Genomic DNA, 26,651 nt, shown 5'->3' with positions numbered 1-26,651 from the left:
ACCACTATTAGTGGTAAAACGGTGCTTGTTGTGTGTCTACGCTCAGCATTAGCTGATGCTGAGCCCGAAACGTTTTTTTTGGGAGCTGATCGAGTTGGATGGAACAACGGCTGATGACATCACAAAGGCGTTAATGGAGTGTCTTGGAAGAGATTTTAACTAGAGGACTTTTTAGGTCAGTGTTTCGTTTCTTTTTGCATGTGATGGGCTTCAGTCATGCTAGGGAAGAGAACAGGCGTTGCTACCCAGTTGTGTAGTAAATTCCCAAGCCTGTTTGTGTGGCACTGCTCCAATCATCGTCAAGAGCTGGCAGTTGGGGATGTGGTCAAGGAGGTCTCAGGGCTCAATCATTTCCAGATCTTTTTTGACAAACTCTATTCCTTGTTCCATGCCTCCCCCAAAAATCAGAGGCAGTTAGCGCAGTGTGCGCAAGCAGTCGGACAGCGTCTCCTGGTGATAGGGGCGTTGTTTTGTCCATCCGCTGGGTGGCTTCAAGTGAAAGGAGCGTCAGAGCAGTCTGGGAAAACTACCGAGTGCTTCATGATCACTTCACAAATGCTGCAAACGACACGAGCAGGGATTCCAGAGACAGAGCAAAGTACAAGGGCCTGGATGATGTGCTCACATCTGCAACGTTTGTCAGCAATCTGGGACTGATGTACGATGCGCTCACAGAGCTCAGCGACCTCTCTCGGCAACTCCAAAAAAGAGAGATGACACTGCCTACAGCAGATAGGCTCTTAACTCGAGAAATACGAGTTTTTGAATCCATGGTCACCATGCTTGGCCCACACATGACTACAGTTCATACAGCTCTAGCTGAGAAGTCCTTCAAGGGTGTTGCCCTGCGTGAGAATGGCAGGCTTGTACAGATTCATGCAGGTCAGTTTTTCCGCAGTATGGTAGAGAATCTGAGACACAGAATGACTTCCACAACCTCCTCTCATGTCAAGCACAAGAGAAATCCCATTACATGGCCGGGAGGCCCGGGACAATCAGCTAATCCAGGACATGAAAGTTATCCATCCTGGAAGTTGGCCTGAAGAGGAGTTAGACGTACAGTATGGGGACGTAGAGGTGCTACGTTTGTGCGAAGTGCTGAAAGTGGACAGAAGAGAGACTGTTCAGGGCTTTCGCGAATACAAGGAAACCAGGGCATCCCGTACACCTGCTGCCATGGAGCCTCTACTGAAAGCAGTCCGAACCATCGCTGTCTCCACTAGTGAGTGTGAGCGGGCATTCAGCTGCATGAACGATATCCTTACTGCAAAAAGGAATGCTCTCTCTGTCAGCCGACTGTCCAGCCTGGTTTTCATTAAATGTAATGGACCATCACTAGGACAGTTCAATCCGGAACAGTATGTGAGGTCCTGGCTGGCAAAGGGAAGGAGAAGTGCTGATGAAAGAGCCTGTCCAGCTCCAGCCCCTGATACTGATGTCCCCAAGGCCTTCTGGAGCCTTTTCTAACAATGTGAAGTATATTGCAAAGCAGCTCACCCAGTGAGAAGACTTTTGGCATAATGTGCCGATTTGTACAGATCCTGGAGATAGAAGGACTTCAGACCAACTAGGGAGTTATCTGATCAGCTTGGTGTTCAATGTAACTCTTTACCATGGCTCAGACTTTGTTACTTGCAGTTACAGTTTCTCATTTTAGATTGTGCAAATTTTGCATTTGTTTTTACATGTTCTTTGTTCATGCTCTTTATCATTTTTCTGAGTTGGAAAGTTAGATTGCATCATAGTTTACTTTATACATATTTGTATTCTTCAGTGGTGAAGTATATTGCAAAGCAGCTCAGCCATGTGAGAAGACTTTTGGCACTTTTTCGTTTTCTGAGTTGGAAAGTTAGATTGCATTCAAAATGTACAGAAATACTTAATTTTGTTAAAGCTTTTTATAAAAAATGCTTCTGACCAGAGCTTTGTTTCCTTGTCATTAATGTTGAACACCACCAGAGGGGCTCTCACCTGAAAGGTCTCTGCTTCATGTGTCTTCAGCAGAAGATCTAGACTTTGATTGCTATATTTTCAGTTAATATTGACCTTACTGAGCTTTAGCCATATCCGCTGCCTATCATAAAAAATGTTAAGTACAGTGAACCTTTCTAAAATATACAGTAGTAAAGAGACAAACCCACCAGCATTATAGTAGCCAAATTCTTGTTTGTGGGCTGTATATATACAATTGACTTGAAAAAGTTGCTGATTTTAGAGTACTGGCACCTTTTTCATTCCAATTCAAGCACTGGTTTAGACCAGACAACGAGGAAGGTAAGTCATTGTTAGCCTAGCGCATTAGCGCTAGCGCCATTTGTTTTGATGTACGTTTTTGTTGATAACGTCGCGAGTTTGTATCTTTCAGTGTTGGGCTGTTCAGGTGGGCACCGTTAGATTCTGTGTCTCCTTGCGATCATAAACAATGTGTTGGATGTGCAGCTAGGATAAGTAATAAGGGAGCGAGGAGTGATTTTCGGTGCTGTAATAGGTTAGCATTTTTCGCTCGGGGCTAATTCAGAGGCTCACTGTAAGAGTAAGCCTATGTTTTATTTTATTTTATTTTTTTATTTTTTTCACAACAGTTGTATTTGGATGGAATGAATACCTATAGTGATAATTCAAAGTAATAAAATGATTTTTACAGTGAAAAAGTTCAAATGGAACCGATGGTTCCCAAATTACCCAGAGGTGAGTCCGCTTAGACTTTATTTTTCTAAATCTCTCTAAAAAGGTCAAATTTCACTTGTTTTGCATCAATCTTGATACAGGGTACTTATTATATGTTATAGTTTGGATTCCTAAAGCTTTTAGTCTACTAACCCATCATGCAAGGGTGGTTTTCACTATAAGTAACGTTTTTTTTTTAGGTGGACATTAGAATTTACATGTTTTTACTATGTTCCATCTGAATTTACTTTAAAATAAAAGTATCTATATTGATTCTGACACTTCTACATCCAACTCACAGATGTAACCTTGCTTTGAGAAAAATAATTATTAATTTACCCCTTTTAGAAGTGAAGATATATAATTTGTTGTGTTAGTGGCATTTTCGAGCCTGAAACCTGAAAAACAGGCTCAGGGCTTAACTGGTTAACATCCCGATAGCAATGAATATCTGAAGTGCTTTGACAAAAAATCCATACAAAAAAGTTCAGCTATGGAAGCCGTAGTGCTGTAAAAAGCACGACCAATCATCTGAGCCGGCCCGGCTAAAGTAACTAGATGGCCTACCTGCCTGTCAGCCTTCCATCTGTGCACAAACTTATCTCGTGCCCTCATTGGTCATGTGCGCGTTCCTGTGTGTTGGAGGAGGGGCTCTGTAAGGAAGTGGCAGATTTTTTCCGGTTGTGTATTTTCAAATTCTAGCGCACTCGAGCTGGTTTCTCCAAAATTACCTACCCCACCTTTAAGTTGTGTCCATCAATATGAGGATGTGCAGCATTTCATTGTTTTTATCACTGTATATTTCATATTGTTGGGTTTTGATCATTGGTAGATCAACATATGGGCTCCAAAAAGAATGTTTAAAAAAAGAAATGATTAAGTAGCTATTGGAATGTAAGAAACAGATGTAACTCAATGAAAAAAAGTAGCCGCTGCTGAAATCCCCCCGCTGAATTTGAAGCAGAAAAGACAGATTGGGATGGGGTGGTTGTAGGCCTGAAGTGAGCTAAAAGACTTTATCATAAAGTAATGGATTGGATGTAACAGTTAAGCTCAGAATGATGATGTAGATCACAGGATCTGATGATGGATTTGTAACTACACCTGCTCTTCTACTTCACTATCATTTATATTCAGTCTTGGGAAGCTGCACTAAGACTTCCCTGAAAAGAGAGGAGGAGGAGGAGGAGGAGGAGGAGGAGGAGAAGAGACTGTGGTGAAGGATGGAAGATGGTTGATTTTGCAGAAGGGGAGGAGGTGGGTGAGAGGGAATGGAAGGGAGGAGGGAAGCAAGTGAAAAGCAGAAGGATTTGATGAGCTAGGAGCAAGGAGTTAATGAAGGAGGAGGAAAAGGCCAGAGAGACAGAAAGGGATTAGTGTGATAAAAAGGGAGTTAGTAGGAAGGCGAGACAGAGATGGAGAGGTGATGTTTGGTGCACCGCAACCGAATCAAACAGGAATCTTCAAACCGCTTTGCTTTGACGGTGGTGACTAATGTTTCCTTCGTAAATAATTTCCGAGCGGCGGGAAGAAAGCAAAATGACAAAACGGAGATAAACAGCGGATAATGAGTGAGGTGCTGAAGAGGCTGAGATAGACAGAGCTACAAACTGATGTAAGATGAACAAGGCAAATGACTAAGAATGACACAAATAAATGCATCATGGGAGTTGTAATAACACGCTACGTCAAATCGGCTAAGGGCCGCGGTCGCTGCTTGTGCAAAAGCGTACGTTTGCTTGTTCCATTAAACAATTGAACCCCTTTATCTGCATCAATCCCCTGCCACCTTAAACATGATGAGCAAGTGTATATTTTATGGCAAGTGCCTTGTGTACTTTGTGGCCCTGCAGACGGATAATAAACCCCCCCCCCCCCCCCCCCCCACCCCCCCTTGTTAAAGACAAGCAGCGCCTGAGTGGCAGCAAGTGCTGAGATTGCGGGATGTTCCCCCTGCACTGCGGCGGCTGCTAGCATGTATTATTTAAAAGTTCTTCTATTTTTTTCCCTCCATGGGGTTGCACGGGTTACAACAGTTAGCTGGCGCTCCTGAGGCGAGGAAGATCGATGTGCTAACAGGTTGAAAAGACAAAAGAGGAATAGGAACAAGGCGAGGATGGTGGCTTTGCCTCATGTTAAAATAAAATACCAAAGAGAATGGGAGGTATATATTTAAAGTAGAGCAGCAGGCATGGAGACAGTGGATGACTTAGACTTGGATACAGCCTGATTGCTTCCAGTCAGTGAACTCTTGCCTCCTGTATCCCTATTCGGCCTTTTCCTGATTGCAAAAGTACTGTCTTTCACTTTGTTGCACTCGAGCCTGCTGCACAACACTCAATTTTGTCTAATGACCAATCCAAACCTGTCTTTTGAAGTGACTTTGATTCCAATTCTACAAATGTTTCAATCCTCATCAACTCAAAGAGATACATGCAGGGCAATCCAGTGCAAGTTTATTTGTTTTCTCCTCAGGGAGCCATTTAAAACTCAAATGACCTACTGCCTTTGTGTTTTGGACTACAGACAGGTTTCAAAAAGTCTTTCAGCAAGGTGTTCGTCTACCTTGAGTCTGCAGAACAGCTAAAGTGCTCCTTGACATTCATTCTCCAAGTCTGGGGGTGGACCTCTACTGAAGAAGATAACACTTTTCTTTAAAAGAAAATATCGTATCATTGGGTGTGTTTGGGTGGTGGCTCCAAAATCTCCCATAGTTCTGCTGAGTTGAGGTTTGGTGACTTTAAAGGCCAAAGCTTATAATTCACACCTTTGTAAATCCTCGTCAAACTCTTCAATGACTCCATGCTCAGCAGATAAGTGAGAAATCCTCCTAGAAGCATTTCCACCCATCAAGAAAGACACATTTGATCATGATAGGATAAAGTGATTCCTCTGCAGAACCTCGTATTCATTTGCAGTGACCATTCTCTCTAAGGCAACGAGTGGACGTAGGCTCTGTCAGGAACATTTCCCCCACTTAAGGCACTCCTTTTGCTGCCTTACTTTCAGGCCTGCCTTACTTTGTCAACCATCTTTATACTGTATGTAAAGCAACAGAAAAAACATGTATTTTTTCAAAATACAATGTAAATATTCTGTCACTGGCACTCATTTTAGCTTCCTCTTTTTGAGAAGTTATTTAATTTCAAATGTCCCCCCCCTATGTTCGCTTTCTTTTGTATCACTTTTCAAGAGTGTTTGAGAAAAAAACTTTTTGTGGAAAAAGTGGTGGGGACATAGGGGGTCCGAAAATGTTTTGAAGGTCTTCAACATATACACTTTCAGGCAATGTAATGATGGGTCGGAATGAGGTTAGAGTGAATAATGACCAAGATTGGAAAAAAAACAAGTAATTATGTCTATAAATCGTTAAAGTTACTGATCAGTGCATGCATGATTTTCGGTCATTTTATAATGAGCAAGCTGGGGGTTTAGCTTGTGAGATTGCATGTTCATTGACTTACTTTTTATATTGCCCTTTATGTTTTCTTATTGCGCAAATAAACATTTCTAAAATGAAATTTGTTCAAATGTCTTGTTGAAGTTTTTTTTACAGACATTTATTTTATAAATTATCTTCAGAAAAATGTACAAGGACAACATCAGCCATTTCAAAAAATGGTAAGGACATGTCCCCATTGTGAACAAGACCTATGCCTCTCTTGTCCTTTCCTTACCCGGTCTTGAGGTTTTCGATGGCCTCCTCGACCCCCTTCTGGTTGTTGCGGATCATATACTGGTGCATGTTGGGATAGTTGGAGCGGATGTTCTCCTCCGTGCTCCCGTTTGGCACTGTTCCGAAACGCAGCGGAGGGTACTGCTCCGTCGGCTGCTGGAACTGTAGGAGAAGAAGGGAGGTGGGTGAGGATTAAAGCGATAGAAGGAATTTGAAGAGTCAGTAAAGAGGCGGATCGCTGCATGCCGCAGGATGAACTGCTTCTCACATTCAAAGTCTTCACTTTGAAAGAAAGGCCTGTCAGCTACAAGAGCTGTGGGGGCAGTCTGAAAAATAAGGTTCTATATACAGTGAAATTGCACTGATAAAAAAGGTAAGAGGCGACAGAGAGGACACTTCTAAGAAGAACTTCATTCCTTTGTTAACTTAAACTATTTCATGAAGCTACATAGGATGATCTCATTTTGTATCTCTCATCTGCTACTGTGTACTTCTTAAAATGAACATTAGTTAAAGGACACGTCATTCTGAGTCATGTCTAAGCTCAATTTCTTGTTTTTTTATCAATCCATCTGGCCATCCACCTGTTTAAGCACTCATCCATCAATCACCCAGTTCATCCATTCCTTCCAGAACGCACCTTCTTATCCGACAGCCCTGACACCGTGTCGATGTACTCCTCCTGGATCATGAAGGCAGCCAGGTTGGCAGTGTAGGAGGCCAGGAAGATGACCGCAAAGAAGGCCCACACCAGCACCTGAAGGAGGGGTGCAGAGTACTGAGATCAATAAGGGCTGAGTGTGACAGGTGTGGAAGTATTCTTAGATTTCAGTGACACTGTTTTTGCACTTCTTGGCATTTCATCGCTAGACCCACAGCTGATGCTCTGTCATGCCTGGAGCGTAGAGTCGAATTGGTCAGCATGACACATAAAAAGACGTCACTGCAACTGCGGAATTTGTCCTTTTCTTACTTATATTTATAATGATCACAAAGTGACACGTTGTAATAGCCTGCGAGGAAAGCATCCCCCCCTCCTACCTACATCATTCATTTTTAATGGGACCAGATTTGAGAGCCAATCAGCGCTTGTGTTCAATCAGGAATCTGAGGAGCCAAGTCAACACACACTTGACGTAGCATACAGAAGCCTGGTCGAAAGCATTTTACCATTTAACATCACATCATGGCATGGTGCAAAGAGCAGAACACTATTTCTCCAAGGGAGTTAGCACTGCAGCAAAAGTAATTGGCAAGTTACAGAAAAACACACATATTCGACAATGATGTTCACAGGAAAGCTCAACAAATAACTGCAGAAACTTCACATCCACTTTTATAAAAGAGTTGGAGCTGCTTTTGTCTGGCCTTCGGGACCAAATCAATCACAAAAGCAAGAAGACTTTTATTCCCTATGCCATACAGACATTGAAAACAGATGGACTGTTTCTGTTTCATATGATGTGCTCTCTTTTATTATGTATGCTATTCATTCTCTGCTACCTGCCAATGTGCACTATATTGTATACTGTGCATTTGCATGTTTTTCATTGTTTTAGTATTTATATTTGTATGTATGAAAATGAGTGCAGGCTTGTAGTGTGAAAGTGTTCAAAAGTTGATTCTCTTGAACCTGCAGCCTAAATGCACCATCCAATACAAACACATAGGACAACTGACATTTTCACCTGATTAGGCATTAATGCATCCCTATTTGTTATATTGCTGCTAAAGCTTATAATAGCATATTAGACACCTGTACCTTTGAGAACATGATAAGGAGTATTTTAAAGACTCTTTTATTTTACGTTTCCTTTTTTATTAGGGCCAAAACTATTTTCCTTTTCTTCATTGGTTGTTTCAGTTCTGTGTATGTGCGTATGTGTGTTCATAAATATATACATATTTATACATATGAACATGGGTATAGGTGTGTGTGTTTGTATGTGTATAGAATAGAATTGGAGGGATGAAACCCTCTCTTTTTTAATTAACTTTTTGTTTTTCGTTTTCTGAACAAAAATGAGTATTTTCTAATTATGGTAGTACTTTTTAAGTAAAATATCTAAGTACATTTTTTTATTTAAAAAAAAAATGTATTTATAGAAGGACCATGCATACAAAAACATTAATCTCAGCAAAGAGAAGAGATGCAATATGCCAGATTATAGCTAATAGCTCATTTCCATCTGTGGTCTTCAGACAGGTTCATAACAATCAATAAACAAATAATAACATTGCATCATCTCTATCAGTCAAACAATTTAAAAACCTGATTTAAGTACAGCTCAATACATTAATACATAGTACACTTGAAATACACTTACATGATCTCGGTCACTCAAATAATTACAAAGCCTGATTTAAATTCAGGTTACGAACATAACACTTAGTACACTTCAAATACACTTAAATAAAATATCTACGATATAGTATGACAATACAGTTAAAAAAAACAACTCAGATTACAGTGTAATTAATGTTGGCATGACTGGTTGCTTAATATCATTGTTTTTGCACCATAGGAAAACGTTCCCATTTGTACTTTAAATCTAACCCTAACCCTGTTTACCCAAATAACTGTAACGCAAACAAAAATCCTCTGAAAGGTTGTTATTTGTATTCTTGTTATTTTTATTCTTATTTCTGATACCCATACTTTATCTTAATACATGAGTTTGTATGAGCGAAGGGCATCTGTTAACAAACTCAATAAATAAAAAGGATACAAAAAGGAGTATTTTCTAATTCTGGGAGTGCTTTTTAAGTAACAGATCTAAGTACATTTTGCATTTGTACTTTAGATCTAACCCTAACCCAACTTGATGAAACCAAATAACTGTAACACAAACAAATATCCTCTGAAAGGTTGTTGGAGGACGTGATGTAAAGACCTTGAACTTTGCCGACGTGCTGTTTTCATAATGCTGCACTGTGGACATTCAGCCAGAAAGAAAGTCAAAGATTCTGGTTAGTTTTAGCTCTAAATTTGCACTTTCTGTCACTGATGCATTTTGTTTCTTCAGTACTCTGTATTTATACCAAAAGTGAATTTGCATAATGTTCTTAATGAATTAGATGCAAAATGTACACTCTCAGCTCCGGCAAGTGAAGCATGTTTAAAAATAAGTGATCTTAATGAATGGGCATTACGTTTTTGTTCAATGATGCTCGGCTGGAGGATGTGTCCTAACAGAAGAGTTGGAGGACGAACTCCTCACTTAAAATGGCTACCTGGTGAGTTTCATGACCCCATGGGCAGATCCAAAACATATTAACCTTTAATGTACGATACCTACCATATATCACAGGATTGTCAATTATATATAGAGTGGGATACACACTTATGTCCTTGATCAGGCCTATGAAGGTATGAAAATGTCAACAAATAATGGAAGTAATTTAGGGAATTAGCCTTTTAAGAGAAATGTATACTTTCTTTTATTGTTTTGCTTGTGGTTGGGTGTGGTTGTCTGATATGATATAACGGGGATGTGATTTGAAAATTGATCAGATTATTATTTTCTCTCCTTTATATTTCAGAAAAAACCTACACTAGTTGGATAAAATTACTGCAAGACCATTGATCTACACAGCAATGTGGCAAAAAGACAAAAGGTTAGCTAAAAAGTACATTTTTTGATAAACATTTAAAAAAGTATCCCCCCTGCACCCTTTAAAAAAAACAAAACCTATTGAGTTCATAATGAGCTCTTGAGATGATTGGGCTTTTTGTGAAAAGCACTCGTGCAGCGAGTGAAAAGGAAAAGAGACACTTTGAGTTTGTTACCTCCTGTGGCTCTTTGCTCTGCGACAGAGAGGGCAAGCCTTCAACTGATTTCCTTTTTATGTCGTGGGGACACGGTGTAACAGCAGGTATCAAAAAGACCACCAGCAGGGAAACGAGTGAATAAACACTTGCGAACTGATTGCATAGCCTCATATGACTCATATGTTTCAACTTCGTTGTGATAATAATGCAAATTAGAGTTGTGAAACAGGCAAAAAAAACCCTCCAGAATTAAAGTCTCCTTGTTGCAGGAGCTCCAACAAGGCGTGTAGGACAGAGAGTGAATACACATACTATACATAGACGCTGTATGAGAAACCAATGTGAGTTTGGAACATTGAACAATGTAAATCTATTCTAGAAGACCTCAACAATGGAATTATGATCAGTAGAAATGGCCATGACATGGGACCTTTAAAGTGAGGGAAGTTTTTATCAAATGGAGGAAATAGAGTAATTTAAAAGTTGTTTAAATTATGTGAAACTTGAGAATCTTAAAATATAGGTTTTTCCCTCCAAATAATCAGATTAAAGTCTTCTAGTCAATCAGGTCATTTGTCAGTGAGTGAGTCGGGCGGAGTGGTCACCATGATCTTGCTGGTGGTTCCTCTGGGATTCTCCACAGGCACAGAGTTGTTGAAGACCAGCGCCCACAGCAGCCACACGGACTTCCCTATGGTGAACTTAGATCCACCTGACTCTGAGAGAGGGAGAGAAATCCAGTTTTTAGGAAATTAAAAATCTTTGTACGCTTCATACAGGTGCTGAGAGGTTGCAGGAGGCCATACAGCATCCAATCTAAAGCTGGAAAAACAAGTCTATTGCGGTGCAAAAGCTCAATAACAAGACAAATACAATGCACTTGTTGGGTATTGAACCCTTTTAACTGGTGTTGTGGATAATCGAACACTACAGGGTTCCGGAGTACACTGAGTCATCAAATGGATAAAAAAGTATTTACTTGCATAGCCCGGCTGGGATTAACAGTATTGCATTGTGGTGTATAAACAAATCAATGAATTCATGACCAAATTAATGAATGACTAAATGAAGAAGTTTATTTTCAGTGACTTCTCTTCGGCTACTGCACCGGATTCACGGCAGAAATAAAACGTAGCACGAAATCAACCCAATAAAAAAGCCACTATTAGCATTTTATTTGTCATTGGCACTGTGGAGTTAATTTTGGTTGTTTATTCATTCATTTTCTATTTATTTATTTCAATCATTAGGCATTAAGCTACTTGTTTAGTTGTGCAGGTTGTCATGAAAAATAGGTCTCAGTTGGGAGGGAACCTTGGTTCCACTATTTTGTTTCCCTTGGGACTTATTTGATGAGGGACCGTCAGCCATCTTAAAAAGGCCAGTGAAATGTTTGTCACTCATGTTTGGATCAGCCACAGGGCACATGGGCAGCTGGTGAGTGTTTGGATTAAATATGTGTTTATGGTGACAGACTTTTGTTGTGTATGCTTTATGTAATTTGTGTATTATGTATTTTCTCTTAGGTTGATAACCTAACGGTGTATGGAGGAAGTTAACTTTGAATCTAACTTTGAATGGATTTGTATGAAGAAAAGCTAACTTTCTGATACCATGTGCTTCTTTGAATGGAGAAGAGCACATTAAATAAACATCAATCCTACACTAAAGCTGAGTGGTCATGCCCCGTGTTGTTTTATTTTGATTTTATTTTTTTCGAGCGTGTAAAACTAAAGAAAATACAAATGAAAGAAAAGGTGATACAGACATGATACAGTACTATACAAATGAATGCAATAACAAAACGAAACATTTAATAGAATAATTGAATAATCTGTAGTATCATTGTCTGATATCAATAGACAACCCTTTCGGTGGGAGTAAAACCGAACAGGCACTAACGTGTTACTTTTCTGGTTTCAAGCTTTTCTTTGAACCTGGTTACAGTGATTCCAATGCATTCAGCTTCAAGAGCATTTGTGAGGTCTAACACTGATGTTGGGTGTTAGGTTCGGCTCCCAGTTGGCGTTCCGATTTGTCCCACAGGTGTTGAATGGGGTTGATGTCAGGGCTCACAACAAAGTGTGAAGACTATTTATATATGGAACTGGATTCTTGCTCTGGGGCTTTGTTATGTTGACACAAGAGAGGGACAAACACTAGCTGTTGCAATCAGATGGAGCCCACTTTTGTCTGGAATATTTGTTGATGCCTTAGCGATAGAGCTAATGCCAAGCCTAAACCATGAAAAACAATGGGCCCAAAGCTACATAATGCCTAAATACTTTAAGCCTTATAGTTAATATCATTATGATGGTGGGTTGCAGTGATAGCAGGAACATACTGCCCAAAGTGATTTAAGATCTGTCTGATGTTGAATTTCTAAACAAGGGAGATGGAGCGTAACAGAGGGCTGAGGAAAGACCTCTGTGTTCAAATCAATAATCAGTGAAGCCTCAGAAGGAGAGGATCTTTCAAGATGAAAGGTGCTGAAATATTTCTGGCTGGAAGAAGAGTCAACACAGTCTGAAGGTATCAAGGGAATGGTGCAGTATAGATGGAGGGAATAATGAGAGTTGGAAGTATCTACAGAGTTGTCAACTTTTTTGCCATGAAAGAGAATGTATAAAAAAAAAGATGGCGGTAAATGAAGATATGGGAGAATCTTTAAAGCAAATGGCAGGCTTTATTTGGTAACTGGTCATAAAAAAACGTTGAAAACAAAAATTGTCCATCACAGTAAGTGGGTTAGCCTACAGTTTATTTTGATGCTAAATACCAAAATGATAAGGATACTAATAAAAAACGGTCTTAACCATAACCCTAATCCTTACCCTACATTGAATTGGAGTATCCTAAGGAAAGATATCCAACATGGATTTCCTAAAACATTGATAATTTAAAAGTGGTGAAGTGATCTAAAGTTATTTAGTATAATAACAAACACTTTCTGGTTCTGGGATTCTACCTTTATGTGCAATTATATGGTTTAGACAATTTAAGTTCAAGTTTAAATGTAGTTACAATTTGACCTTTCAGCTGAGTTTTACGGGTGTCACATGGTTGTCATCTGATTAAAAGTTGCAATGTATGGAGATCTTTGATATCAGATGTGAATGGCTCCTTACGTTTTGTTCCTTTAGCTTTGCCATCCTTACATGTTTGAAAATAATATGAAAGTGTTTTAACTGATTTGAGTCAATTGTCTAGTAAAACCTGCACCATATGTAGCATGAACACCTACATTTTACTCATGTGATAACAATGTAAAGTTATGAGATTATAATAACTATTTAGAAAAGGTTCACATTTCTACATTATATTAATAGACTTACAAAATAATTACTTCTGAAATAAAATTAATTTATATAGTGGTAAAATATGGTCAAATGTTATTCATTTTTATTTATGAATTATTTAACGAACCATAAGAAATTCTGCTTATGATCTTACTTACGTTTTTTGAGCTTTTTCTTTACTGTTTTTACCACAACTGATCTGAGAAGTTTTGTAGAATAGGTCAAAACAGTGTGTTTAGGATTGAAGAAGCAGAGGTATGTTAGCAAAGAAGAAGCTAGAACTGACAAACAGTGATGAACAGATACCTACTTGTCACTCCAAATATATATAATTCCGCTTGTGTCAATTTATTAGAAAGTAATGAATAACATTTCCAAATGACGCATCAAAATGAATATGTCGGCACAGAGGGGAAGCCGGTAAACATTTTGGAATAAATGATGAACTGACAACTACTGTTCAAATGTCAAAGTCAACCATCACTGCGCTGTCAGTGTTTGTTTCATTAAATATAAATAAGCCAGATTGGGGATGTGAAGTGATTGTTTAGACTCATGTGCAGCGAAAAAACGCAGGGCGCTTTGCATAATTTGAGCAAACACCCTTCTCAAATCAGCCCCCCCCCCCTCGCTTACATAACTGAAAAAGTGACAAGTTGGTAATAATGTAGTGAAATGAGCAGTGGCAGTGGGTTGATTGGCGTGCCGGCGCTTGAGTGACTCCGTCTCTTACTCTTGGCGCTCTGCAGGCTGCGGTTGTATCCCACGGGGCTAAAGAACTCAAAGATGAAGACGGTGACAGCGACCACCGACAGGCACATCACAAACATCATCACCCACACCGCTGGGCTGTAGGGCTCTGAAAGACACACACGTGCAAACAGATCAGATAAAGTTTCTTTGTCATCTGCAAAGTATTCCTTGGTTTGTCATGAATAGACTGGAGATAAGTTGTGTCCCGGAAATCAAGAGTTCAAATCATTTTGTTACTTAAATAAGATAGGAGTGGAGTGTTCATTATTTGTTCAGTAATAATCAAACCACAGATTGCACTGTAGTTTTTCCGATGCCAAGCAAATCAAAGGTCTGCAGGTTAGCAAAAAAGTTACATCCATGCATAAATGGGACTATAAACAAAGGCTATATGACTGAAAGACAGTTAGAGTTGAAGATAGAGTAGACAGTGAATCCAAAGCTAGGTTCTGTGTACAAAAAATACTTTTAGCAGTTAGTTGACTGTATTCAAACAAATAAAAGCTGCAAATGTTCCCTGTCTTTAGTCATAGGCAGCAAGACACTCCTGTGTTGCTCTTCCCGAGGTTTCTTCCATTTTCCCCTTTATTTGTGGCGTTTTTTGTTCTCCACTACGAGGGTCGAAGGATGCTGTATGCTGTCGCGTTAACCGAATATTTTCCGACTATGACGGATTTTTTTTTAACTATGACGGACAAATCTGAAAGCAGTCCGTCATTTTTGACAGATTAGAACAAACTCGGAACACAGCGCCAAAGTTTCCCCGCAGCGAGGCTCCGGTGTTATGCATGCCCTCCAAAAAGGAAATCATACTGTCTCCTAACCTAACTGTGCCGTACAAATCATTGAAATGTCTGTGCGTTTTGGCTCTACGCTGTGCATGCTCCCGCGACGTGCAGCAGCAATGCATAACACGGCGCATGTGAACTGCCCCCCCCCCCCGTTGACAGTTCACGAGCATGCTTCCCCCCCCTCATCTCGTCAGAGTTGTGTAAAGGCCGACGGGTAATTCTGGATTTTGCCGGAAGTTTTACGATCCTGTCCGTCAAAATGACGGGCAGCGAAAAAGTCTAGCGCAACCTCTCATCGTGTTTTTGGGATATATATAGATTGATTCATTGGTTGGTTGGTTAAGCGTTCTGGAAGGTCACTCATCATATCATCACTGCATCATAAAGCCCATCAGCAGACAAAATACTTAAAAGTATATAGGCGAAGACTGGACGAGATGTTCTCTACTATGGGTGCTGAGGAAACCAGCAGACACTTGTGAGATTTGCCAAATTAGTGAGGGATTTCCTGCCAAAACCGACAGCTGTAGCGCTAATCAAAGCCCACTGCAGAGCCGGGCTGAGCAGCCAGGTCCACTCATCAACACCTTCGTCTCACAGTGTTACATCCAGCGTGAGACTACGTGCTGCATACCGAAGAGCACTGCTTACATGTGAGGCTTTTAGCTGACGCTCCCCCGCAGAGAGGAGTACATTGAGGGAGCAGGTGGAGAGGCTCTGGATTTATCCATTACACTTACTGCCAGACAGGGTTAATATGCTTTTAATGCTGGGCTTTCAAACTGAGTGCCATGAGGGCGGAGAGGCTGCAGCTTTTATGTTTGCAGCAGTACACCATATCACAGGTGCAGAAACATGTTTTGACATTTCATGCTTGTTTTATGTTTATTTTTTAAATCAGATTTAGGTTAAGAAATTATGGAATCATCTAGATAAAGAGACAATATTCTCATTAGGGGGTCAATCGGAAAACTGCAATATTAAAATGTTAAAACATAAAATGATGCTTCGGAAAATAGGTTATTTTTATTCAAACGAACTCTCACCGACTGTCTTTTTGTAAACCTCAAGAATTACCTCTCCCAGCCATATTGTGACATCCTTCAATCAATTAAAACGAAAGGTAGACTGATGTCAACTCAAATACAATAGGGGCTTTAACTGGAAAAATAAAGCTATTCTGGTAGAGGTCAAGTGTTGCTAGGTGACTGGCAGCATGAATTGGAATAATGATTTCAATTTTCAAAAGTAGTTGATGATGTGCTCTTTGTGTTTCTTATATAGTTTGATTGCCAAAATAAATACAACTGCAGTGTGGCAGTGCACGTCCAAGTTGTACATTGTCTGAGGAGAAATAGTTAGTTATGTTTCATTTTTATTCAACATTATGAAGTTTAGACATCAGAAGAACCAAGACTTGAAATCAAATTTCTTCGTAATTTTCACCAACTGTACAATCTCTATTTTTGAATATTTGTATTGTGAAATATGTATACACTGAACAAAAATATAAACGCAACACTTTTGTTTTTGCTCCCATTTTTCATGAGATGAACTCAAAGATCTAAAACATTTTCTATAAACACAAAATAACCATTTCTCTCAAATATTGTTCACAAATCTGAAAAAATCTGTGATAGTGAGCACTTCTCCTTTGCCGAGATAATCCATCCCACCTCACAGGTGTGGCATATCAAGATGCTGATTGAGTGGCCCCCCGTGGTGGTGGGGTTATGGTATGGGCAGGCGTATGTTATGGACGACGAACACAGGCCACTCGATTCACATTACCCTACCCCTAACCCTACCCCTCACACCAGATACTGACTGGTTTTCGGACCCCCCAGACTCCCCCAATAAAGCAAAAATGCACGTTTCAGAGTGGCCTTTTATTGTGGCCAGCCTAAGGCACACCTGTGCAATAATCATGCTGTCTAATCAGCATCTTGATATGCCACACCTGTGAGGTGGGATGGATTATCTCGGCAAAGGAGAAGTGCTCACTATCACAGATTTTTTCTTCAAAGCTTCTTTTTCTCAAAGCATTTGTTCACTGCAGCCAAAGGAAAGTGACATGAAAGTGATTTAAATAGATGGTTGTTTTATTTTGTCTTGCCAAGCATTTTTCTCACCAAATATCACAGCCAAGTTTACTAAACAGCACAAATAAGTTGTGAAAAAATCTCTTTTTTATTCAAAAGGTAATGTTTCCAGCAATTATTAAAATGTATGGTATTATATTAATTGGTCATATTTAATTGTTTAACTTATATTATGCACACAATATAAGTTAAACAATGAAAGAGCCGGGCAAGATGCAGACAGAGACTACAGATGTGCGGTTAGGGTAATTATGTCGAGGGGTCATGTACCAAGGTTAGATTTTGCAGGTTCGAATCAGGTCTGCAATCCCAAATCTATTGCTTAAATTAAGGCTTAAATCAAAAATGACCTTAAAAAATAAATAATTGTGAAGGTTGAAGAGTGGTTTGAACCTTCCCCCCGACTGATATCCCATTGCTACATCCTCTCTGGTCCTCAGGCATATTTGTTTGCTCATGTTTGTCTCGACAGGTGGAGTCTGTTTATATTTTGCATCTGAGTAAAATGACTGTCAGTTAGATTGAATCTCCTTGCATAGTGATACTGGATATCCCTGTGGTGAAATGTAATATTGGCTTTTCAGTTGAAGTGTGTAAATAATGACTTGCTGCACTGTAAACACAAGAGGACCAGTTTGATGTATTGTCTTTTACTCTGACGGCGAGGAGTGTAAAGCAGCTGCGTGTCGTTTTTTCAAGGCGATGTCAGACTTGTTTTATTCTGTTCATGCACTCTCTCATTGAGTCCCAGCAGCTATATGTATTCATTTAGGACATATTTAACCAAGGACTGTCAAAAGGAGACATATGCTCTACAGCAGGGGTATTCAACTAAAATTCAACGAGATCCAGGTAGAGTAAATCTCCCCATGCAAAGGTCCGGAACATCAAAATGTCTAAATTGCTTTATGAATTAGTGTGATATATATTGAAGTAGCTGTAGCTTTATCAACGTCTGCATGTAATCAACAACTGACTGCCAATCAAATAAAGAAAGTACAATTCATAAACAACAATATTTATTGTCAATGAACATTGAACTATACAGATATACAGTAAATACTGTGGATATGTGTAATGTTCCTCTCGGGCTGCATTTAAAAATAAAATAGGAGAAAATAAATAAAATAGCTTTTGAAAATATGTGCATCTTAAAAGTGCTTAATTTGAGATAAATAAAATAAAGTGTAGCAGCAGCTTGAGTTTCCCTTTTTCTTTGTTAACCGTTTCACATCATGACTTAACAGTTTCAGCCGATTATAGAACAATATCAGTGTTTACACATCATAACAATTGAACAGTTTTAAAGTTTATCTTTCTTTCCCTCTTATATTGCAGTCCCTCACTCACTTTGTTTTAATTCAGTGCGAGAATTGAGCTGGAGCTTGTCCTGCCAGGAGTTTAAATCTGGGCTGAAATGGTGTCAGGGCCATTCTCATACACACATGCAGGTGCTCATTGGTTTGCCTCGGTTAGCCTGCCCTGGAACCATATTTAGTTTGAATTTTGATGCAGGTGGACTGATCATATTGGGCTCTGAGACTGCTTATTTTTTGTGACCTCGGTTCTGACTTGAGAGGGAATGTTTGGTCAAACACTTTGTGTTTTGTCTCATAGTGGCATTTTGGCACTTTTAATGAGACACACTGGTTCTGTGCTCCCAGTGGGCAGGATGAACATTAATGAATGAGTCCACTCAGGGTTAAAAGCTCTGTTCTTCTCACTGTCCACTTTCCTCTTCTTGAATAGCGCCATGTGTAATTATTTGTCTCTCCCTGTCTACCGCTAACTCGCTTGTTCACTCTCCTCTCCGTCTTCTCTCCCTGTATCGCTAATTATTCTCTTCTCTCACTTTCCTCTCTGCCGCGCTCTCGTCTCTTCTTCTGTATCGCTCACTCGTCTCTTTCGCCCCCCTGTCGGCAGCGGTTAAAATAGAATCGCCCCGTCAAAATTGAAATCCCCTATTAATGTATTGATTATAGGTCCGGGTCCGTATAGGTGGGCGTCTGGGTCCGCATCCGGACCGCGGTCCGCCTGTTGCCGACCCCTGCTCTACAGTATGTCAATGACGACCCATTATACATTTGCACACACCACCACAGTCTATACTGGTTCCAGTAAGCAGATCCACTGGGGCACATGGGGTTAAGGTTGGGGTAATGAGGTTTACGTGCCCTTCCTAAGGGGCATTTAAGCTGCAATTTGCCGTGTAAAGTGACAGCATTACTTATTCATTTAGTTTGCCAACTTGTCCCAGCAGGTCCAGGGATGCAGACTGTTGACCTTCATACTCGGGGCGCTGGGAGTAGCATTAACACGGTCGGCTCGTGATGGAAAGCCCTTTTTAAAGGGAAGAATAACCACACTGTGAAGGTTCTCTCCGTAGTGAGAACCAGAGTTGTGCAGGACAAGGACACAGTAATGTATGATATGTCACTAGCTACATTAACATTTACATAATAATGTCATCATGCCAGGAAATTAGAGTGAGGTAGTCTCAATTAAGACTTTGAAAATGGATCCCATTAAAGTTTCCATGTGGAACATATGACAGCCACTGTTCCCATCGTATGCAGCTGATGTGTCTATCATGCAAATACCATGTGCATATATTATTTGATCTAATTTACACCTGGATGACAAATGCATAGGAGTATGTCAATAAGTAGTTTAGTCTGGCTGAAGCGCTTCATGAGGTGTTGATGAAACCACAGAAACGTAGTTTTTTCGTTGATTTTGGTTTGAAAGTGTTGGTAATAAAGAAAGAGGTTACAGTTGCTTCAAACACCTCCCACTGAAATGTTATCACTCACTCTTTCCTAGCAAATACTGCCATAAAATACATTTGTATGGTATTTCTAACACTGTCAAGCACATGTTCTACTTTATCTTAAATGTCCTCCCCCTGTTGAAACAAAGTATGTTTGCTCCCTAGAAAGAAATCTTAAATGACAAAACAATGGAAGTGTCTTATTAGTGGAAGATCTTTGGCATATGTTGTGAGGCAGTCGGATTGCTATGAATGTGAAATTGGGTGAAAACAGCAAAAATGTGTCGGGGGGGGGGGGGAAGCATAAAAAGTCACTGCAGTCACTTTGTCAAAACTTGATAACCACAGTACACCATATCAGGAGACAAAATGTTCATTTTTTTTTTTTAAATCTGTGTGATCGTAGCAGCTGACAGTTTGAAATATGTTTTTATATGTCTCGCCTCTGCAAATACTCTCGAGTAGTCTGAAGGCTTTGAATGTTCTTTATACGAGTCAACCTCTGACCGTGACTGTAGTGTGTAGGGACCATGGATCACTATAGCAGCCAGGGGGAATAGTGATCATAGACTGAATATATAAATGGATACAGTCATTGTGACGGTTATGTGTACAATACTTTTGAAGCCTTGTGTTTGGCCATATCCATCATGGTTTTTAATAACCGCAATTAACAACAAATGGAATGAATTATAGAGCTTAGTACAACTCAATACAGAATTTTTTTTTTTTTTACAATAGACTTAAATGAAATAAAAACCCACTTCGAAAGGGTTAAAGTTATATCTCTTGATATGTTCATTATAAGCGACCTTGGGTTGATGAAAGGCGCTATATAAATTAAAGTTATTATTATAAGACAAATACACACTATAGAAACAGACAATACATGGTAGTGCCCAAACTTAGTTTCATATTTACTTCTTTGTTTTTTGGACCCACTAACATGGATTTCAACAGAGTAAACCAACCAAAGCCAAATGCCCTATCTTGCAATAAAAGGTGAATCAAAACAAACAAGTACATGACTGTTCCTGCTGACAGACAGTTAAACAAACAAAACAAACCTAAAGCATAACCTCTTAATGGAGGTAATAAAATCTCTTGCACCCCCCCCCCCCCCCCCCCCACACACACGTCACACACTCTACCTTTACTTCTGCTCACTTGTTACATTTTCACGTCCCTCTTTACTGGGTCCCCTGACAGTTTAAGTGTTTGTTATCATGGAGGCTTAGGATTTGTGTCACGCCTCGCTCTACAGCTCCGGGGTCTGTCTGGGTCTCTGTGTTTCTCCTTCTGTCTCATCTTCTTATTCACTGAGTGTATTCCGGTGTTGGAGGATTGATTAAGCTATAATTGTTAAAGCTAGTTTAAGAAATGGAGATGTTTAATTTTTCAATCTAACAAACTATAAAATAATTGTTTCAAGGATTAAGAGGAAACTACTAATTCATTCAGAAAATTAATATTTCAGTATTTCAAATGTAGAATTCCGGCCAAACTAAATCAGTTTAATTTGTCCAAAAAATGAAAAAAGGCGGCACGCTCTTGTGAACATTTCACAAATACTGCAATATTAAGGAATGAGCAGTGTGTCAAAACTTGCTTTCACTCTGAAGCATTTGTGTTTCAAATATTTGCCATTGTTAGTCATCTCTTTAGAAGAAATGCTAGTAAGCCAGGTTCAACCTGCAGCAGTATTTGACAATGCCACCTTGGTGTCCATTTTAACACTAACACTTCTCTTGTCTTTTATCATTAACTTCATGGTTTTGTGACGCCAAATGGTAAATGGACAGCATTTACATAGCACCTTTCCAGTTTGAACAACTCTCTACAATCCTCAAAGCATATTTATACATACAAGACATCATTAACCAATTCATACACACTCATAGAGGCACAGAATGCCATAAAAGGGCGACCTTCAAAGGGAAACTAGCATTCACACACACTCACACACACACACACACACCATTGGCCATGCCATTGGGAGCACCTTAGGATAAAGTATCTTGCCCAAGAACACATTGACACGTTCTGGGAATTGAATCACCCAACTTCACAAATGTTCCTACAACCACTCTAACTTTCAGCCACACCTGCCCTATAAATCTGGCCAGGGTCTAAACGTTGGGGCTCGAAGTAGGGTCATGGGGGTGGGCAATGGCCCCTTCAATGCGTTGACTGTCATGAAAGACAGGAATGTTTACACCTTACAAAGTACTGCAAAGGACTTCTGTGGTTGTTCTTGCTACAGTAGGCTTTGCGATGATGACACACAGACAGACTCAAATAGCTGAAAACAAAGCCAGAATTGCTGTCTCGGCTGGAATACCAGACATAATACTCAAACTCTCTGGTTGCATACATTGTTACAGAATGTCAACGAAGAAATGGAGGCTGTTAAATATTGAAACAGTCATAGAAAATGTATCCATTTCCCAAAACTGACCACTTCCAAGGGCTTGATGGGAGATCATGTGACTGAAAAGCTAAAGAAAGGAATGATATCAGAGCTGCTGTTCAGATCATTTTTAAATATTGGGTTTTAGTTAGTTGTGGTGACTTATTTGCATTTACTGTATTTGCAAGTTGAATATGTTATGTCAATTTGGTTTTTATCGATCAACAGTAGGTTCCAAAGTCATACAATCAGGCAATTGCAACACATTTTGGTTTTCCTTCATCTACCAATTACAACATCGGAGACAACATAGGATGCCACTCAGTGTGAAAAGCATAGTAGGATAGGTTCAACTTTATTCAGATGAGCTTTAACATGCAGGAAGATGAATCTGGAGTAAATACATCACACTGCTTTTAGGTTTCTAGATGTACACTTCATTATCTAACAAAAGTAAAGCCTGGTGCATGGCCCTATTCTTGCTCCTGTCACCAACAAAGGAAATGTTTGCCTTAATCTTGAGTTGTGAACACACAAATCTGAACAATTCTTCAGAAATCTGGGGTGGCCATTAAACTGTTAATGTATTCCCATATATTTCTATGTGCAAAATGCGTCTGATGTAAAATAAATAAGGTACGTTTCCTTTGACTTTTGTAACATGGATGTTCAGAGATGGACTGATTAACTTGTTTGTCTAGGGTTCTTTGTTATTGTATTAGATGCGATGTAAAAATGTATCTTTTGAAGTATGAAGTGTAAAAGAAAAAATTGTTGAATATAGTTATTTTATTATCTTCGACCAGCAGCTCTAAAGCTCCCCTTGTCGTATGTGGACGAAAGTTTCTCAAACGAGTGGTGGCCCTAGAGTTTACCCTAGTTTTGCCTTTTTCTTTTCCTCTTGGTGCCTTTTAGTTACCAAGCATTTGGATACTGAGAATGTCATATTCAAAAATCAGATTGTCAGCTGTGCTTAAAAATGGAAAGCCATGAGTGTGTGAACCCTTCAATGGCAGAGACAAAAGCGTGTCTGTACTAGTCTATAGCAGTGGTTCCCAAACGTTGTGACAACCATACGTTATTATTGCAATATACTACACGAAAATAATTATTTTTTAATTTACTATATCAGTACTTTGTAGGTTTATATGTACGTAATCTGCGCGACTTGCGCGTCCACATCTCCACGTGCAGTGCTGCATAAACATGGCTGAGTCAGCGATAACTTTCGAGGGGTGGAGGTATGCCCATTACTTTGAGTTTGTCCGAAGAATAGACAGGAATGTGACGGTGAGGTGCAAACTGTGTCCAGGCCAGAAGCTGTTATCCACTGCTGTAAATACCACGTCAAACCTCAACAAACACCTGCAAAGAACACATGCTAAGGTGAAGCTACCGCACACGCTATTTGTTGTTTGTTTATATCACGTAGTCTGTTCTTCTTCTCTGTCTTCCGGTTGTTGCCTGTTTTGAATGACAAATACACACTACCGCCGCCTGCTGGTAAGGAAAGTTATTGCCACTCACGCATGCGCAGTTCGTACGTGCTCGGCGAGTAAAGTAACGAGTAAAGTAACGAGTTACTTTATGTAGATAGTAACGAAGTAGTTTAATATATTACTTTTTTTTTAAAAAGTAATATGTAATATATTACATTTTTTTAGTAACGACCCCATCTCTGGAGTTGGCGTTCTCTACTCTGGTTTACATGAAGAACAACAGGAGGTCACGGCTCTCTGTTGAACAGGACTTGCGAGTGGCCCTCTCCTCAGTGCCACCAAGGATTAATAAAATCTGCGCGCCCCGACAGGCACATGTATCTCAGTAATTTATAAATCGGCAAACATATTTACAATAGCACATGTTTCAATGCTGATTGCTGAAATGTTACATTTATAATTTGTAGTTCAGGACCATGGACAATGCAGCTTCCTTGCATTGACAGTTCTCTGTGCTGAATTTCTGCTGAGTTTCCTTTGCCTCATTTTTAATGTTGTGACCTGTCTGGTTTAAATGAGTGTGTTGCTGCTTTGATGAAGCCTCATTTGATAAAGTTTCAAATTAATTTCTGAAATATTTCGTTAATAAATATTTCACGAGTAATATAGTTGTCTTTGTCACATTTTATTTGGCATTAGTAAATAATTATGCACATTTACAGATATTTTACATGATATGAGTGATAACACGTGTTATAAGAGCTATTTTGCACAATAGGTGTGCCTTGAGATTTTTACTTGTCCTTTGGTGTGCCTTGGGCACAAAAAGTTTGGGAACCATTGGTCTATAGGCATGTTATATAACGGAGGATTCATTACAACACACTGTACAGGGTAAGGTGAGTCATCAGGGCTGTTGTACTACTTAACCCATTAAAAGGCCGACATATTCAGACTAAAGGAATAATTGAATTGGTAATACCTCAAAACTGCTTTAAAAAACGAACACAAACACAACCTGCATAGCTACAGATTAGTCACTGTCTGCCCCATGTCATGGCGGTCTTATGATAAAACGTCCTTGGGAGTATTTCTCTTTTGTCCAACCATGATGTGTTTCAGATGGTCTCTTAAATCTCCTCTGACAGATGGATAGATGTACTACTGCAGCGCTGTAAGTATGAAATAGATCTCTTAAGGAGTGGGATGAAAAGGTCAGGTCTATGAAGGGGGAGAAAACAATTCAACTCCTGAAGCACACTCGTTTAACACTAGAACCGCCAATCGGGTCAATTTGACCCAGAGCTGTTTTTTATTGTATGTCATTTTTTTTCAATAAAATATTAAAGTCTCCTAGTCCGTGACTTTTTCTGAAAGTGTGTTATGTAGCGCCCTATGTTGTTAACAATTGTCAATATGAAGTCAGATTGAAGAAATCGGCAACAAAAATTGCCATTTATACCTATTTCCGCACAGCAGGTCATATTGACCCCACCCCTTTTCGCGCTATAGAGTGGCGAAGTCCCTCCCCTTCCCAGGGACCTCCATGGGACCTTATTTCGGAAAAATCATGTATTGAAGTCAATGGAGAGAGAAAGATTATCTTTTGATTCTGTTTGAATTGTGCAACAAATTACACATATGATGTTTGTCAATTTAAAAGATAATTTTGCAAGTCAAAAAAATTAAAATGTGTCGTAAAACTGTGAAGTAACACATTTGTTTGTGTGAAGTGCTCAATGAACTACAACTCTGGTCTTGCATACGTCAGCACATTTCACCTCTTTCTTTCAGAATGAAGTGAAAAGTATTAAAAGAGGTGAAAATCACTACAAGTCTGGCCATGTTGAGAACTGTACATACACAAGGGTAGTTAGTCGGTTCCGTATGAGCCAGCATGCGGGACCGGCTATACAAGGTTTCAGTGAGTAACACGAGTGTAATGTGTAACGTTAATGTACGCGACTCTGGGATTTGTAGTCTTTCTAGTTGCGTATTTTCCATAGTCTTATATTTCAACAGTTTTAAGACAAACTGTGACTTTTTTGACATGGAAATATTTTTTTAAGATTGACAAACATCATATGTGTAATTAATGGCACAATTCAAACGGGATCGAAAGATACGTTTTCTCTCTCCATTGACTTCAATACATAATTTTTCAGAAATAAGGTCCCATGGGGCGGAAGTAGATGGGCGTGACTTCGCCACTCTATTGATTTTGCATGTAAACAAACATGACGTGTTGCTATAGCAACACCTTTTGTCTACTGCGGTTCCTTATAGATTGAGAGATAGATTGAGAGAGAGATAGATAGATAGATAGATATATTGATAGCGACAGTATGTAGTGAAGGAGCGCGCTGTTTGCTTTTCACCCAACAACGACAACCGCCTCACGTAACGCTACGTTATAGCGTTAATAAACAACACAATTTAACAAAATTGCTTGTCAAAATACCAATACCACAGGACCATTTTACTTTTTAAAGCAATACTTTTACCTTGAAAATCAATGCATTCTAATACCGGGTCAATTTGACCACGGTGGCGGTTTTAGGTATAAAAAAATCTCTGGCGGTTCTAGTGTTAAAATCATCTTGAAGAAGTACTTTTTATTAAAAGGCGAAACTTAAACCAGCTTGCATGAGGAGCCTCCAAGTGTTTGTTCTGGTAAGGAAATAGTCGTTAACATAAATTATTATTGACATTAGGGTCATATTGAAAACACATTACCAATTGACATGTTGGGAAATATGCATGTTCTCTTATTCAGTAATAAGATGAGCATACTGCTGCTTCAAATAATTAAAGTTTCTTGTTTTATCAACAAATGCTCATTAGTTGACTGGAGTTATAAAATATATATTGAAGTGGACCCATCATGCTATATTTGACAAATATATTGTAGGGCCATACCTACAGTATATAAAACATGTCTGTGAAGTTTTTTTTTCAAAATACCAAACAGA

The 26,651-nt window shown here is 39.4% G+C and overlaps 1 protein-coding gene across 5 annotated transcripts in view; it reads right to left on the bottom strand.

The window, feature by feature from the left end:
* The window catches only part of grin2da (glutamate receptor, ionotropic, N-methyl D-aspartate 2D, a), a 408,557-nt gene that overhangs the window by 27,977 nt on the left and 353,929 nt on the right, over positions 1-26,651 (bottom strand). For all 5 annotated transcript variants that reach the window (XM_034199694.1, XM_034199696.1, XM_034199693.1 and 2 more), the window contains 4 exons: positions 14,148-14,273; positions 10,721-10,833; positions 6,984-7,100; positions 6,345-6,505 (listed from right to left, as the gene is read on the bottom strand). In XM_034199694.1, coding sequence (XP_034055585.1) covers positions 6,345-6,505; positions 6,984-7,100; positions 10,721-10,833; positions 14,148-14,273 — 517 coding nt within the window. The remainder of the gene's footprint in view (positions 1-6,344; positions 6,506-6,983; positions 7,101-10,720; positions 10,834-14,147; positions 14,274-26,651) is intronic.

The sequence above is a fragment of the Gymnodraco acuticeps genome, unplaced genomic scaffold (assembly GCF_902827175.1).
Source record: "Gymnodraco acuticeps unplaced genomic scaffold, fGymAcu1.1, whole genome shotgun sequence".
Lineage (NCBI taxonomy): Eukaryota > Metazoa > Chordata > Actinopteri > Perciformes > Bathydraconidae > Gymnodraco > Gymnodraco acuticeps.
This window is presented reverse-complemented; position numbering and strand designations above follow the sequence as displayed.